Below are 17583 nucleotides of genomic sequence, written 5' to 3' on the forward strand. Positions count from 1 at the left end.
AGATGACTTTTTGTAAGCGAAAAAAAAAAACACCCACTCGTTGTTGAGGGGTTTGTATCCTACATGGCGTGGTCACAGATAAAAATATATCTTATGGTATGTTTTATTTTGGGATGAATGTCTCAGTATTTAAGACTTTGTTTAATTAGAATGAAATGCTAGGGATAAATGAAGGTAGAAATTTGAGAAAATATAATTTTATGAGTGGTGGGATTCATAACAGTTCTTCACATTATTTTTCTTTTATTTTTCACTTTTTACATTTCTACTTTTTTTTTATTTTACTTTTTACATGTTTTCACTTTATCGTTTTTTTTTTTGTATATTTTATTTCTCTTTTCCCTACCGAATAAGTCGTAATTTATATAGTTTTGTTGAAAAGATGTATAAATATAAAACAAAGAGGAAAAAAATTCGTTGATTGGGTGTATGAAAATAATACAAAATTCAGAAAAGCATATGAGATTTATTGAAGATATAGGTAGGTTATAAAAAGATTTGAATAAAGTAGAATTTTTATTTTTATTTTTTTGCGAGAAAATATTATATCATCCAAGAGAGGTTGTTTAAAGGATAATAGAGACATTAAATGTTTTATATTAGTTCACTTGTAACACTTAAATTAATTACAGTTCTCTCTTTTTTTAATAAATTTTTAAGTAATTTTATTATAATCAAATAATGGTTCTTAATTACCTTGAGTATAAAAAGAAACCTATTAAACATTTTGTCTTAATTTCTCTCATGAGACTAAAAGCTTCAAAATATTATTTATTTTAACTATTTGTTCAAACAAAACAAAGGTTGAATATTAAGAAATAACTATCATAAAGAGAAAATAGTATGAATTTTTACTTATAAAGGTGTTTATTTTACAAGAAGGATATATAGTATTTCTCTGTCATTAATACATAAGTTAAGATGTAAAAAAAAAAAAAAAGTAAACTTCTAAACTATTTAGGAAAGTTGTACTTGTGTTGATGATTACGTCTCTTTGTGTGTATTTGTAGTTTCTTACCTTAAGGATTTCATTAAAATTTTTATATTGTTCTTCAATTGTTTTGAGAAAAAGTATGTTATTTAACTTTAGGTATGTTTTTGTCTTGTATGAAATGTCACATTACTTTTCGTGCTCATGTTATATAAAATTATAAATTACATGAAATATTAATAAGTATCTAATTTATTTGATTTGATATATAATTTTGATACTTAAAATGCAAGAATTATATATATATATATATATATATATATTTATTGAGTAAATAAAACTATTTTAACTTAGAAATACAAAACATGATATTGAGAATTAGATAAGTATGATTTTAATATATTTTTTATGGAAATGTATCACTTTTTGTCATCTTAGAAAAACCTTACATCTAAGTTATATGATTAATGTTGAACGTTGAGAAGCAAAGACAAATTCAAATATTGTCTGTAGAGCTAAACTACAAAGTGAGGCGTTAAGCTATGAAGGAAAATCCATGGTGAATGAAACCTAAATTGATCGATGACTGAGAGCTTGAACACTAAGATTAAGAGTTAAGCCCAAATAATACCTTCATAGGAAGGAAACCTTAGGTTAAACACCAAAAAATAAAGCTTGAGTCTCAAGAAAGAAAATCTTGCAGAGAAAAGCTCCATTGCTAAGCATTTAAGGCTTAAGCTAAGTGTCAAGCTTTATTTTCTATAAAAATATAGTCCTGTTTTAATTTAGGGACACTACTAAAAAAATTTATATTTCTTGTCAATTTTGTTTTGTTTTTTTTTCAAGAAATACTTACAAATTTTGCTATGAAAAAATTGTAGGAAATTGCTGCCAATTTTTTTGTAAAATATTTTGTATGAAATACTTTTCGCAACAAACTTTATAAGAAATACTTATGAATTTTATAATTTTGTAAGAAATAATTACCTACGAAAGAATTACCTATCAATTAAGATTCTTAAAAAAAATAGTAGGAAAAAAATATTTTCTTGCAAATTTTTTAAACAAATTTGCAAGAAAATTCTCATGTAATATAAGAATTTTTAGTAGTGGAAGTTGTTCTCTTAGACATCTTTCAGATTTTTTTTTCTTGTATTCATTGTAACATTTTGAGAGAGTTATGAGAGAGGGACAAGAACTTCATATACTTGTAAATGGAGTTATCAACATGAAGGGCTAAACTCTCCTTGGATGTAGTCTTTTATAATTATTTGCACTCTTGTTGATTTACATATATGATTATGCTTTTATTAATGCTAGTGGTTTGATTTATGCTTTAATGTTGGATGACTTGATCACTTATCTTATTTAATTAGTTTGTACAAAGTTGAAAAACTAATCTTAAATCTATTATCCAACCAAATCATCTAATGCATTTGAATGATAGGAATAAATTTGAATGTTTTAATTGAGTTAAAAGTCATGAACTTAAAGTAAAGGTCCATTCCTTATTAATACATTTTTTTACAAGAGTATAATTTAAATTTGTCGATACAAATTTATGGATACAATAACAATTCTTTTATTAAAATTCTAAAATTTCAATTAATTTGTAAGGTTTAAAGTTTATGAATATAAATTTCAAGGTTTAGTGTTTACGGTCGTCTCACGTCTCACGTCGCACATCGCACGTCTCTCATGTCCCACGTTTCACGTCCCACGTCTCTCACGTCTCACGTCCCACATCCCACGTCCCACGTCCCACGTCCCACGTCCCACGTCTCACGTCGCATGTCTCACGTCCCACGTCTCACGTCATATGTCTCATGTTTCACGTCTCACGTCCCACGTCCACGTCTCACGTCATATCCCACGTCCCACGTCTCACGTCATATGTCTCACGTTTCACGTCCCACGTCTCACGTCATATGTCTCATGTTTCACGTCGTCTCACGTCTCACGTCTCACGTCCCATGTCTCACGTCATACGTCTCACGTTTCATGTCCTTTCACGTCCCACGTCTCACATCCTACGTCTCACGTATCACGTCCCACGTCCCACGTTTCGCATCTCAAGTCTCATGTCTCACGTCTCACATCCAACATTCCACGTCCCACGTCTTATGTCCTACGTTTCACGTTCCACGTCCTACGTCTCACGTCTCACGTCCCACGTCTTACGTCTCATGTCTCACGTCCCACCTCATTCGTCTCACGTCTCATGTCGCACGTCCTACGTCCCACGTCCCACGTCCAACGTCCTACGTTTCATGTCATACGTCTCACATCTCACGTTTCACGTCCTACGTCTCACGTCTCACGTCTCATATCGCACGTCCCACATCCCACGTATCACACTCATGTCTCACATTCCATGTCCCACGTCGCACTTCTCACATTATTGCACTGAAATACTACATTTTTTCATAAAATAATGGTTCTTTGGTTTACTGGTTGCAGTATAGCTAAGGTTCTTCTTTGCTATTTATCATTCTTCAAGTTTCTTATTGACCGAAAGAAGAGAAAGAACATTATTTTACCGGAAATAGGAAAGCTAATCTTATGCAACAAGAATAATTTGAAGCTTTTGCAGATGTCTGCCATTATTACATGGATGATTTTAGAAAAGTGTTTAGATGTTGGCAGACAATATTTTTTTATTGATTTTCTGTTGTGACATTCAATATGCAAAGGGATGTGTCACAAAATTGTAATCAAGGGTGGGCAAAAAAATCCATTTTTTATAATCCAATTTATTTTTTCTATGATCTAATCCATTTAGTATCTATTTTATTAAAAATTCAATCCATTTAAAATCCATTTTATTGGATATGGATATCAATCTGATATATATTTTATATATTTTATGAATTGGATATTCATTCTCTAAATCTAGATTTTCAAAATGGATAATCCAAAATATCAAATCCAAATTTTCAGTTTATATTTTTGGTTAGGTTAGGCTAAAAGTTGAAACCGACTAGTCCAAATTTAGTCGTATTTGATTGAGTTGGCGTGACTTTATACAAAATTTGGCTGAATTCTGTCGAGTCGGTCTCGATCGAAATTTGACCCAGCTAGTCCTGGACAAAATTTGGAAGTATTTGGTTGAGTTCACCCCGACCCAAATTTGACTGCATTGGCCTGAGTCGACCTGGACAAAATTTGACCGTATTCGGCCGAGACAACCGTGACCAAAATTTGACAATATTCAGCCTAGTTGGCTCTAGTCAAATTTTGGTCGAATTCAATCGAGTTGGTCCCGATTGAGATTTGGCCGAGTCGGCCCTGACCCAAATTTGGTCGTATTTGGCTGAGATGGCCTAAAGTGAAATTTGGTCGTATTCAAATGAGTCGGTCACGATCGAAATTTGGCCGTATTCAACTGAGTCAGCCACGACCGAAATTCGGTCGAATTCTGTCGAGTCGACTCCGGTCAAAATTCAATCGTGTTGGCCTCGACCAAAATTTGACCGAGTTGGTCCTGGCCTGAATTTGGTCATATTTGGCAAAGTCGATCGCGATCAAAATTTGGTCATATTTAGGCGAGTCAGTCATAACCTAAATTTGGCCAAATTCAGTCGATTTGGTCAAGTCGGAACTTGCCCAAATTTAGCCGTATTCGGTCGACTAAGTCCCGAACGAAATTTGACTATATTCAACTTAGTCGGCTGTGATTGCAAATTGGTCATATTCAGTCAAGTCGGTCCCGACCAATGAATTTAATAGAGTCAACCCTGACCGAAATTTGACTGATCAGGATCTGACCTAAATGTGGTCATATTTGGCCAAGTCGGCTCTGGCCAAAATTGGTCATATCCAGTCAAGTCAATCTCGACTGAAATTTTTTCGAGTCGACCTTAGCCCAAATTTGGTCACGTCATCCCCAACCAAAATTCGTTTGAAAGTCATCCAAGTTCATCCCATGCTGAAATTTGGCCTCGTTGGCCTCGACAAAAAATCTGTCAAATTCTATGGTGTTAGCCCTATCGAAAATCTAATCCACATCCATTTTGGATCCAAATAATGGATGTGGATCCAAATTTGTGTTCATAGGGCTAACACCAAAGAATTTGACAGATTTGGCCGAATACTTCCAAATTTTGTCCAAGACCAACTAGGTCAAATCTCGATCGGGGCCGACTTAACAAAATTTGGCCCAATTCGGCCAAATTTTGTACAGGGTCACGCCAACTCAATCAAATACGACTAAATTTGGACTAGTCTATCTCAACCTTTAGCCTAACCTAACAAAAAATATAAAGTGAAAATTTGGATTGAATATTTTGGATTATCCATTTTGAAAATCTAGATTTCGAGAATGGATAACCAATCCATAAAATATATAAAATGTAGATTAGATTGATATCCAGATCCAATAAAATGGATTTTAAATAGATTAAATTTTTAATAAAATAGATATTAAATAGATTGGATCATAGAAAAAATGGATTGGATCATAAAAATTGAATTTTTTATCCACTCTTACGTTGCATGCACAAGTTGGACAAATGTAAGGATATAGAAAATAAGAGGAAAAAGTTTAACTAAGATAAAGGAATATTTTCCCTCTTAATGGCTAGATGGACATTAAATCCTTGCAAACAAGGAATAAAGGACGCGAGTCGCAGATAATGTATTTTTAGTTCATATAATTTATTTTAAACAAAACATTATATGAACTGAGAAAACGAAAATAAATATATTAAAAAGAAAAACATGATAACATAGATTAAAACAATTTCTTTACGAGACTAGAAGTTAACAAAAGTACATAGTAACTAAAAATGAAATAAAGTACCACTATATTTTAAGAACAAAAAATATATTTAAGTCTACTTTTAATTAGTTAACCATCAACAAATTTTTTTAGTGTATAAAAAAATATTAAACATTTTTTAAATAATATTTTTACATCATAACTTATTATACTAATTAAATGCATAAATACATTTGTGAAACTTACTTCTGTTTTTAAAAGTTTTGGGTCCAACTTTAGTAAAAAGGAATTCAAGTTAGCCACTTGTTTTCTTTTCGAAAATCCGTTCAGTTTTTCGACTCAACTTTTCACTCATTTTTTCTCTCATTCACCCAAAACAGTTCACTTACTCTTGCTCTCCTTGAAACAAAATCTGAGTTAGGGCTTAAGCAAGATCCTCCTTTGAGCTAACCGAATTGCTCTTCTTCCATGTAAGTTGAACCCCAAACCTTCATCCTTTCTTCATTATTAGTTTGGTTGTGTTGGTTCTGTCTTGGGGTCTTCCTTAAAGCTCATTTTTCATCCATTTGTATTCATGTTTTTTAGCTTCCTAGTCTGTTTTGGAGCTGTAATACTCCTCTCCACCTAGGGCTCTCTCCTTATCAAGAGTAGTAGCATATGTTAAGGTAAGGGAAGCTAGAGTTTTCAAATGCTTTTGAAATGTATGACTGTTTGTGGTTCTAAATCGTGTTTTAACCGTTGAATATGTTGGGTTTTTAATAAACTTAAATGTATTAACAATTATGGATAACTAGCCGTTGTAAGAAACTAGCCGTTGTGAGTGGTTAATGCACTAGCCGTTGGAGTCTACGTAGTTAATAAGTTAGCCGTTTATAACCGTTTATAGCCGTTGAGAGTACAATGGTCAGGAAATGTGGGTCTATAAATATATTATGTATTGTATGAATAAACAACAACATGAGGTGAATAAAGTTTTTTCACAAGTAAAGAGTTGTTGTCTAACAAAGTACTAACAAAGTGGTATCAGAGCCAGTTAGCTCGAGTGTTTGAGTAGAAAAAAGAGAGAGCTAGAGAGCTTGAGTGTTTGAAAAAAGAGAGCAAGAGAGCTAAGTATTTGAGAAAAAAGAGAGTGAGATGGCCAATCTTACAAACAGTATTTCCCTGCCCAAGTTGACAAAGGCTGTCAACTATGACAATTGGAGTCTCAAAATGAAGGCCCTTCTTGGATCCCAAGAAAATTGGGAGGTGGTTGAAGATGGTTTCGATGAACCAGCCAACATTACAGGTTGGTCAAATGCCCAGATGAAAGTGCTGAAAGACGCACATGTGAAGGACAAGGCAGCTTTGTACATCCTATACCAAGTTGTGGACGAGTCTGGCTTTGAGAAGATTGCAAGTGCCAAATCTTCAAAAGAAGCGTGGGATATTTTAGAGAAGGCGTATAAGGGAGATGACCGAGTGAAGCAGGTACGACTTCAAACACTTAAAGGCGAACTAGAGAGCATGAGGATGAAAGAGACCGAAGGAGTAGCCGAGTACATTACTCGGGTTGAAACTGTGGCGAATCAACTTAGTAGAAATGGAGAGACGTTACCCGCTAACCGAGTTGTGGAGAAGATCTTGAGGTCATTGACAAACGACTTCGAGAATGTGGTGTGTGCGATTGAGGAGTCGAAGGACCTATCAAAGCTCACAGTTGAAGAGCTTGCGGGATCTCTTGAAGCACACGAACAAAGAAAGAAGAAGTGGGAGCCAATTGATCAATTACTCCAAACGAAGATGTCAATTAAAGATGAGAAAGCTCAGAATACTCAAGGTAGAGGACGATATCGAAGAGGTATAAGAAGTGGTCCTGGTGGTAGAAGCCGAGGACAAGAAGAGAAAGAACAATCCGATCAACAAAATTGGCACGGAAGAGGACAAGGTCCATGGAGAGGAGGTCAATCAAGCAACTCAAATATTGAGTGCTTCAAGTGTGGCAAGTATGGCCATTATGCAAAAGAGTGCTACTCGGGCAAGTGTTTCAGTTGTGGTAAGTCCGGACATTTTACCAAAGATTGTAGATCTAAAAGTAGAAAGGAAGAGACGATCAACCTCACAAAAGATGTTGAAGAAGAAGCGACATTATTGATGATGGCGCGTAGCTCGGGAGTCAAGCATAAGCAAGTGGTGAACTCGACAAGAAGACCGAATAGCATGAAGAATTCAACAAGAAGACTGAGTATAGTTGATAACTCAACCAGACAGTCGAGTAGCGTAGATTACTCAAATAGCTCGATGGAGCACGTGAAAAGCTTGAATAGCTCAGAATTTGAAGAAGAAGAGCTTCTAATCTAAATGTTAGAAATTGCAAAAGGAGACTTGCAACAGAGTATTGGAAAGGAGGTTAGAAACAATTTAATTCTACAAGAAAGCGTAGAGAGAAGGAAACAAGCTTTGCAAAAGTGGCGCTTGGAATTTGAAGAAGATGTTTCAAGTTTGCAAGAACGGTTACAAGTTAAGAAGGATCTGAGAGCTGCACTAGAGGTGCAAGATGAGAAGTGGCGACTTGAAATGGATGAGGAGATTGAGCACAATAATACGTGTGTGTGGTCTGATCATTCAAAAGGAAGTCGGCCTATTGATAAGAACTTAGTTAACGGCAAGTCGGCCACAAAGACAAAGAACCTAATGAGTAACAAGTCGGCCAAAGAGAAGAACAGGTTTGCTAGTAAGAATGCAAAAACTGAGAGAGTAGAGAACAAGTTAGCCATAGGGAAAGTGAAATACAAGTCGACCATAGATAAAGTGAAAGGGAAGTCAGTCATGAAAGCAAAGAACTTAACTATTCATGAAAGGGACAAGCACAATGTGAGAAGAGTTATTACACGTTGGAAGTCGTGATGAAGAATAAAGGAATAAAAATGGAGAATAAAAGAAGCATTTAAGTTTACGGGGGAGTTTTGTTGGGTTTTTAATAAACTTAAATGTATTAACAATTATGGATAACTAGCCGTTGTAAGAAACTAGCCGTTGTGAGTGGTTAATGCACTAGCCGTTGGAGTCTAGGTAGTTAATGAGTTAACCATTTATAGCCGTTTATAGCCGTTGAGAGTACAATGGTCAGGAAATGTGGGTCTATAAATATATTATGTATTGTATGAATAAACAACAAGAGGTGATTAAAGTTTTTTCACAAGTAAAGAGTTGTTGTCTAACAAAGTACTAACAGAATACTGTGTGTGATTGTATGAAAATTAACTGGTTGTTGTTTGGTTTTGTTTTTCTGGTTTGCATGCACGAGCAAAGGAGAAATCTGCTCTTTTTGTCTAAGCGAGCAACCCTCACCTAAGCGAGAATAGCAGAAAACTTACCTATTTTTGCTCGAGTTATCACTCAAGCGAGGAGCTTCAGTTTTAGAGCAAAGAGTAATCTCGCTCAGGCGAGAATCTCACTGTGCTCACTGTTCGAGCTCTCACCCAAGTAAGAATGTCTCGCCTTAAGTAAGAGAACTTACGTCGCTAAAGCAAAGGCTTGTAGCTTGAGCGAAGAGGCTAGTGCAAGGAAGTGTTTAAATTTGCTTGATTTCTTATATGGTTGGATGTTTCACTCCTTAAAAGCATGTTGTATAATATCGTGCATGTATGATGTGATGCTTTGAGACTGTAATGGATATGTTTAACATGAGATGATTATTATTATGTAATATCATGTGGAATATGCAAGGGTTTCATGGAAAAACTCTTATGGTGATAAAGTAGGGTGTGTAATGACTTAAGGATTCAAGCAAAGTCACATCCTGACACTCTAATGAATCAATCAGACTCACATAGAGTATACTAGTTCATGTGGTGAGAGTAACATGAGGTTTTTAGTCTTTGGCAGGATAATGGCTCTAGATGATCATGGACTAACCTTGTGTGTGGTAGGGTGAAACTCATTGGCAATGGTTCTGCAGAACAGTAGAGACCACCACAAGTGCAATCAACCAATGAATTCAATTTCATTACATATATTTGAACAATTGAGTTATAGGATCTTTGAATTGTTTGCTATCACATGTTGCTCTTGCTTATAGTCTGGTTATTTATTTATATGTTAGAATTATTTTTCTCTATCTTACCCTTTTTCTCTTTGTATTTGTTTCTTGTTTGGTTGTTCTTCTTGCAATGATCACCAATGTTGGTGTGAGTAAATATAGAAATTCCTGGTGATCGCGTGGAGGGTGGAAATGCAGCAATTTAGACTATGCTGATTTGTTATCGCTCTTTTGAGAATCTTTTAGGACCGTGTTTCTTTGCAATTTCTTGTTCTGTGAGCAAATCCTATGACCTTAATCTTTTCTTCTAGTACATAATATTTTAGATAATTGTAATGATCGATTTTATTTATGTCACAAATATATTATATGATAAAATATATTATATGATGTTTTGTTTATTAGAGTTTATTTATTAAATGGGATCTCACTTGCAAGCAACATTAATATTCCTGTTTTATGAAAGTAGTCATTAATACTGATTCAGCTTTCAAATAATACTGGTTGAGGGATCTTTGGAAATGAAAAGAGAGGAATCTCATCCTGTAAGTTTTTGTGGGCCTCGCATATGTCTTTTACTTTTTGTACACTTTAATTCTCTTACCCCAATTCGTAATGATTTGAAAAATTAATCATCTCGTAATGAGAAAAAGACAAATATCATAAACAAAGGGTAATTAAGGGAGAATTTATATTACCATTTGCTAGTTGTATTGTAGTCGCTTTGTAGAAGGCTAGGGTTGAAGTAGACCTTTTTTCTGTCACTTTTTACTAGAAATGAAATTAGAAATGAAGTTATTTTTGTTTTCTTGACATTAGAAACGGAAAATAGCATTAGAGATTAGAATTTAAATTAAGTCTTACTTGGTCTCTAACCAATAATAACTTTTAAATACATGTTTTATTTCCAAATAAAAAAATGTCTAGTGCATTGATTACTAATTACTTAATTTTAAGTGTTGTAAGAAAGTATTTCTAAGATGAAGATCCTTTAATATTATATTTTGTTCTAGTACTCTTTTAATTTTGCTTCCGTGTGTTTCTCTTTTAAAAATATGATACTGTTAAAGGTTACTATATTACTGGCAAGGGAGAAGAGGATCTTGTGTGAGCATAAGTTTAATCACTAAAGACTTCTGACTAAGATCAATGGCATCAATTTTTTTTTTCAGCTAAGAATTTGGTGAAAACAAAGAAATTTTCAATCCCGTTTGGAGTAGAAGAATCAATCCAGATTAAGCTATATATTCAGATACTTCCACAAATCACGTGGAGCAACTAATTCTAAGTTTTCTTTCTGAAGATGGTATACAAAAAGATTTACAGGACATGGATTCCCTACAAAAACATAAGGTTCTTTCTTTACACCTTACCCCTGGGGTCGAGACAACTTAAATACAGGAGATAGGGGAAAGAGAATAAAAAATAATAAATCAGCAACTCTGTTCAGCACGGATCACAGGGACTCACTGCCAATGGTTTTGGCTAAAAGTTACGTGCACTCCTGAAAATCCAATGAGAAGTGCTGTGAATGTCCATAAAAATTAAGCATCAACACTGCAACATACTAGATCATCCCTTGATAAGAGGCTTACAATAAAATTACGTTTTCAAGATACCGGCCTTTGTTTTATACCAGGACTGAAATCCCTTTTATTTTCAGGGTCAAAATGTTTCAGTTATCCTAGTGTAACTGGAACCAGATCAGGCAGGGTGGTTATTCAAGAACGAGAAGAATTGCACAATAGGTAGAAGTTTCCAATGCAAATAGAAAAGGCAGGGTGGTTATTCAAGTAATAATTTTCTTTTTATACTAAACAATTAAGCATAAAAAAAACAGTATCACAGTAAAGAAAAATAAAGATAGAAAATTGACCTGGTAGAAATTGTATGGGAATTTACACTCCCCCTAGGAGCACTAGCTCGGCGTGCCCTATGGTCATGTTCCTTGCTTATCCGCATTGCGGCAACCTCCTTCTCCATAGAAGCAACTTCCCTACGCATTTTTCTGGCCTCAACTTCCATAGCTTTGTTCAACGTATCAACCTTTTTTGCCAACATCTTCCAACATTAAATAAAAAAAAATGAATTAGACAAGGGAAAAAGTGGAATAGGTAATCTTATATATGAATTGAGATGATACCTCTATTGCATCATCCTTGTCTTTAAGAGTCTGGTCCTTTTCATGACAAGCTTTCCTAAGAGATATGACCTCTTTTTGCAACATGTCATACAACATTCCTGAAACACAGTCTTCATTTTCTGCTATAGATTTGTTTACTTGAATACCATGTGCACTCTCCTTGTGTGCAGTAATAGTCTCACTGGTGACGGTCTGATTATTGGTGTTTGTTGGCATGTTATCTACCCCATTTGCATCAGAGGTTCGCCTCTCTCTCTCCAGGTTTCTACTACCACCATCAAATGATCTAGATGAAAGTTTGGCATGTTTTAGTAACACATTAGCACTATTAGATCTTAGAGAACCTGATCTTGAAATTGAGGTTTTCCTCGATAAGTATCCATTGGAAGAAGATGCAGAGAGACTCTCAGCTCCACCAAAAGACTGTCGCCGTGAAGGCCCGGTGGCAATGTTTCTTCCATCTGATACAGTGAATTTGAAATTACCATTAGATGTCTTAACCCTTTCTTCCAAAACTTTGAAGCGCAATTGATATTTTTCCTGTGACATCAATTAAATATTTTAGAATAAGCTTTTCAATAGGAATCAAGTGTTTGGAGTCAGATAAAACATTATGCACCTTCATTTGTGCCTCTGCTTTTGCGGTACGCTCAGCTATAGCCAATTTATCACGTAATTGTTGCATTTCACCCTACAAAATAATGAAATTGTTCATGTTTTCAATAAAGCCTAAAAAACTTCATCTAATTTATGTGCAATCAAATAACTTCCTTCTAGCACTTTAATGTTATGGCTGAAAATAAATTAAATAGAATCACAAATAATATAAAAAATATCTCTCAGCCTCTCTTGCAGTTTTTCCACTTATGACTGACTACCCTCTTCACCAGTCAGTAGTCCTCTAACCTTGGCATCAGGAATATAAACATCTAACCACAACGTAACCAAGAAGACTAGTGTCAAAGATTAGAACAGGAAAAATGAAATATCTTATACATGACACTCTGAAAACATCAATCAACAGGAGTATTTAGTGAACATCAGTTACCAGAAATATCCAAATAACTTTCAAAAGATAAAGCAAAAGCAATTTCTGAGCAGTTTACATGCCTGAAAAAATTTTCTTTCTTCTAGCCACTGCTTCACAGGCATCACTTTATCATTAGCATCTTTCCACTCGTTTGCAACTACAGTCGCAACCCTGTTTGCAGTAACTTTGGCACGAGCTACTTCCCGCTCTAAAATTTTCCTTTCCTCCTATGTCAAGTTTGAAGGTTAGAACATATAAGCAGCTAAGAGCATCTGCAATGGACTCAAAACAACAAACAGCATATATGATAATTAGAATGTAAAGAATGGTAATAATTACATTCATCTCTTGCACTTTACGCTGGTAATCACGGACAGCATTAGCAGCAGCCCCACCAGCCAAGACTGCCTCTTCAAGCTCCCGAACAGTTTGGGTTAGTTTTTCAACTTCAGCAACCTTTTGGCGAAGCATTTTGTCCAAGATTTTGCCCTCCTCCTAACAACGGTGTAAAATACTTCACTAAATTTTGTATTCCAATCATTGAGTATGAAAAATATATATGCCTTACTAGCAAGTGTAACCACAAGTAAATTAAAAGAAATCAGAAACCTGGCATATTTCAATCTGTTTCATTAACTCTTGGTTTTTGTTTTGCAGATCATCAACCAAGGATGCTTTTGCCAAAGCAATCTGAACCGTTCTCTCAGCCTCAAGAAGCGCAGCCTCCTTTGATTTGGTTAGCCGATCTAGTGCTCTGTTGTCATCCTGCAGCTTTGCCACCTAAAAAAGTATAGCAGCAAGGATAAATAGATATCCTCCTTAGACTTGATTCTGATCATTGAATGAGACACCCATGGGACATCAAATAACTGAATAAACTACCATCCAGCCCCAGATGAAAATCAATTCAATGCATAACATAGTAATCAAAATGTACCTCCATCTTAGCAAGCTTAAGCTCTGCCTCCAGGGGCGTGATAATAGCTTCAATAGGAGGCATTTCATCATCTTTCTGTGCAGCATGAACTCTTCGAAGAGTAGCTTCTGCAGCAAATTGTGCAGCCATTGCTGCCCTCTTCTCTTCATTGATTTTTTTTATTTCAAGGTTCTGTCAAACATATTACTAGCATTAAGTTGCACTGAAATAATGGTTATTAAGAAGTGAAGAAAAAATCCAATGAGGTAATACCTAGTGTAACTACTATTACTACCTTACTTTCCAGAAGAACTTCAGCAGCTTTTAGCTTTTCATCCACCTTGTTCAGCTCATCTGTCAGCTGAGATGATTAAACAGAATTAAAACACTTTATAAAAAATGAAATTTGAAATCTTTAACTACCAAAATCTTATACATACAGAATTCACGTAGCAAAAGCCTCGAAAAATTTAATACTTCAACTCAGAATTACTAAAAGCGTGTTGTTGTTCTAGAGAAATGAGAACATTCTAAAGTGAATGTATACAGTAGTGCATTGCTTTGCTTTGTCAAAGAAAACAAGGAAAACAAAATGTAGTAGTTCACTGCTTTAGTGGGAATCTCGTTCATACCACATAATACCTAGGTTCCTTGTTGAGAATAGAATACAACTAGAAAATAAATAAATAAATAAATCTTATCATGGACCCAGAAACAACTTACAAATGCAGGAGAAGCAAATAATACAGAATTATCACACCAATAATAATACAGCTTCCTCATCTATCATCCCAGTTTTTGAAGATTTCTATAAATTCTATATTTCAAGATCAATTGATTCAAATTTACTGTTGCTCTGCTTCTATAATATGAAAATAGTTTTAAGCAAATTCACTAGCCAAATAGACTCCAAGTTCACTGTATGAAACCAAATAATCAAAGGACCAATTATCTTTTGCTGACCAATTGAGCACTTAATCAAGAAAATCAGAAATGCCTAATTCAACGGTTCACCGAGACAGACACTATCCCATTTTCATCTCAGAAGTTAACATAAAATACAATTTTCTGTTCTGAAAAATTACAAAGCGGATTACAGCATTTAGAGAATTCAAGAGAGAAGATACCTCTTCAACCCCCTTTTCCTTAAGACGCTCCGAATTCCTCAATGACTTAATTTCCGCAAGTGCGTCCCCAAGCTCCCTATCTTTCTCTGCAAGCCAGCTAATCCAGAGTTAACAAAAAAAAACACGTGACACGAATAATCAAACTAAATAAAGCAAGTGCATTTTTTAATTAACTTGTTCCATGCTCAGTTTCAACAAGCTCGTGATATAAAAATTAAGAAGAATCAATTAATTAATTAATTGTTAATTCATTTAATTTCGGTTTTTCAGTGAATTTGAACAAAGCACACTCTTTGTACACACGAACGATGAGGTATCCAGTATGATGTTTTATTTTTCGTCGAGAAAGAAGTTGGTGAGTGAAATTGAAGTTGAAGAAATGGTGGATGCCTCGGAGTTCATTCTGGAGGCGCGTGAGCTCGACGCGGACCGGATCGGAGCCGTGAAAGAGCGTGATGAAGTCGTCGGAGGGTTTCTTGGGGCGAGGCTTGAAGGACTTGGGGTCGGGTTCTCCGGCATTCCCAATGTGGGTGCTCGCCATCACAGATCTGTTTAGTGATGCTTCAACCTCATACAAGAAGAAGAAGAACCCTAACTAACCACAATTTGAAAATCAAAAACCAAAGAGAGAACAGTGGGTTTGTTTGTTTGTGTTGTTGTAGTGTAAGAGTGTTAATGTATGCTGTTACTGTGTTGGTGTTGCGCAGTGACAGTGATATTAAGGTGTAGGCAGCGTTTGGAAGCGACAGAAAAAAAAAAACAGGGCCAGGATTTTAATTAGGAAAATCAATGATAAGAAAGGTGAAGCAATTAATTTTTCATGAAAAAAAAAGTTTTCATACAAAACTAGAATTAAATATGAATAAATTCGTTTAGAAAAATATATTAATTTCTTCCAAATTTAATTTGAATTTATTAATTCTTAACTCTTAATATCAACAGAAAAAAAATACATTCGAAATAATTGGGATGGAAATAGAAACAAAACCGACTTACGTTATGACCACGGTCTTAATCTATAAACGAAAAACTCGATTTTTTTTTGTCTTTACTCCTTTTAAGAGAAAATAACGAATAAAAAAATATATATAAAGTATATAATTCTTAGATTTAATTTTGCAAAGTTGAAGTCGTTTAGGGAATAATGAGATATATTATGATTGATAAATTTTGGCATGGCACACGTGTGGGGAGGAAAAGGAATGGTGTTATACGTGTAGGTGGAAGAATGGTTTGGTTGGTGGAAATGATTAAGAATGAAAAGAAAGGAATAGGTGGATGGGATGATAAGTAGGGTTTAGTTTAGGGTAGGTACAGGAGAGGAAATGGAATAAGAAGGGAAGGATAGCACATGGGAGTGGGAGTATATAAAACTTCAATCCAATTCCATCGACAAAACCTAAATCACACATTTTGTCTTTTTATAAAAAATAATTTTTTTTTATTTTTATTTATTAAGGATAATTTTTATTTCCATAATAGTTTTTCAAAACAATGTCATACTAATGTTCTGTTATTAATAGTTAAATTTATTAATTGAGTGTGATTATTAATATCCTAATATGGATAACTAACTAACCTGGTTATACTCACAAATATAATATATTAGTACTTTTTTTTGTCATAAATTTTGATAGTGTACCAGCAGTGAATTTGGATTGCTTAGTTTGTAAATCAAAGAATAAAATATGAAGTTAATTTTTGTATGAGGCAGAATTGCACATTTATAAGACCGAAAAATGGATTTAAACAAAATGAATATATCATATTAATTTAAAGTGTGATATAAAATTTTGTTTTTTAAGCCGTGTTCTTTTGAGATAAAGGATTGGAGAGAGAAGGAGAATAAGAGATTGGAAGGATTGGAAATGGAGTTTTTTTCTTTTTAAGATTTAGGAGTGATTTCAGAGTGGAATAGAAGATAAAGTTTATAATTGAATTGACTGATATGATATATTAAAAAAAAATTAATAGAAAAAAATAGATTAACAAAATGTCCTTATTATTATAGAAAATAAATTTAATATATAAGGTGAAAAATAATTTATTTACTTGAAATTTTTTTTTCTTTTTAATAGTAATTTTAGAAATAATAAAATTTTATTATAATCATAATAAATTATTATTATTATGGTTAACATATAATTAATAAAGTGAACTGAAACCACGTGTATTGATTTTATGAGTTAAATCACATGCAACAAAAATTAAATAATGAAGGAGTAATTTAGTAAATCTAGTTGTGTCACCCTCAAATCTCAATATAGATAGTGGAATTGAATTTTCAGTGAATTTATCTAATCATCTCTTCTCATTACCTTGCATCACCTCCAAAAGAACACATTACTAATTCCCTAATCATTGCTTCTCATTCCTTGTGAACAGTATATTCACCCAAAAGAACATACTGTAGAGGAATTGTTGAACTTACTAATTTTTGTAACTTTTTTAAAAAATAAAAAAATTGATTGCTTATATTTTGTATGTCCTTTTTTATTTATGCTTTCCATAAGTTTCAAATTTGAAGATTTATTTAATCGGTAGGTTTAGTGAGTCTTTTTCTTTTTGTTGTTTCTTCTTATTTTATTTATGAATGTGTTTTAATTTTATCATTTCTTTTGGTTGATTAATACTATTCTCTTAATTAGTTCATTTTCTAATAAGCATGTTAAATAATTGGAAAATAATTTTTTGACTA

The 17583-nt window shown here is 33.9% G+C and overlaps 1 protein-coding gene across 3 annotated transcripts; it reads right to left on the reverse strand.

The window, feature by feature from the left end:
- Positions 1–10879: 10879 nt before the first annotated feature.
- On the reverse strand, positions 10880–15584 carry LOC114165290 (microtubule-associated protein 70-1-like). 3 transcript variants are annotated; one of them, XM_028049944.1, is made up of 11 exons: positions 15276–15584; positions 14886–14971; positions 14054–14119; positions 13780–13950; positions 13452–13622; positions 13182–13337; positions 12923–13069; positions 12432–12503; positions 11813–12352; positions 11546–11730; positions 10880–11173 (listed from the first exon to the last, which is right to left on the reverse strand). In XM_028049944.1, exons 1-11 carry the CDS (start codon positions 15424–15426, stop codon positions 11155–11157), a joined length of 1764 nt encoding a protein of 587 aa, XP_027905745.1. In that variant the 5' UTR covers positions 15427–15584; the 3' UTR covers positions 10880–11154. The 3 variants fall into 3 exon arrangements, with proteins under 3 accessions (XP_027905745.1, XP_085527649.1, XP_085527654.1); XM_085671523.1 differs by lacking the exons at positions 14886–14971; positions 15276–15584 and having other exon boundaries at positions 14059–14097; XM_085671528.1 differs by lacking the exons at positions 14054–14119; positions 14886–14971; positions 15276–15584 and adding an exon at positions 14032–14050.
- Positions 15585–17583: the final 1999 nt, after the last annotated feature.

This window comes from Vigna unguiculata, chromosome 1, assembly GCF_037176805.1.
Source record: "Vigna unguiculata cultivar grain cowpea cultivar isolate G323 ecotype 2 chromosome 1, ASM3717680v1, whole genome shotgun sequence".
In the NCBI taxonomy this organism is placed as follows: Eukaryota; Viridiplantae; Streptophyta; class Magnoliopsida; order Fabales; family Fabaceae; genus Vigna; species Vigna unguiculata.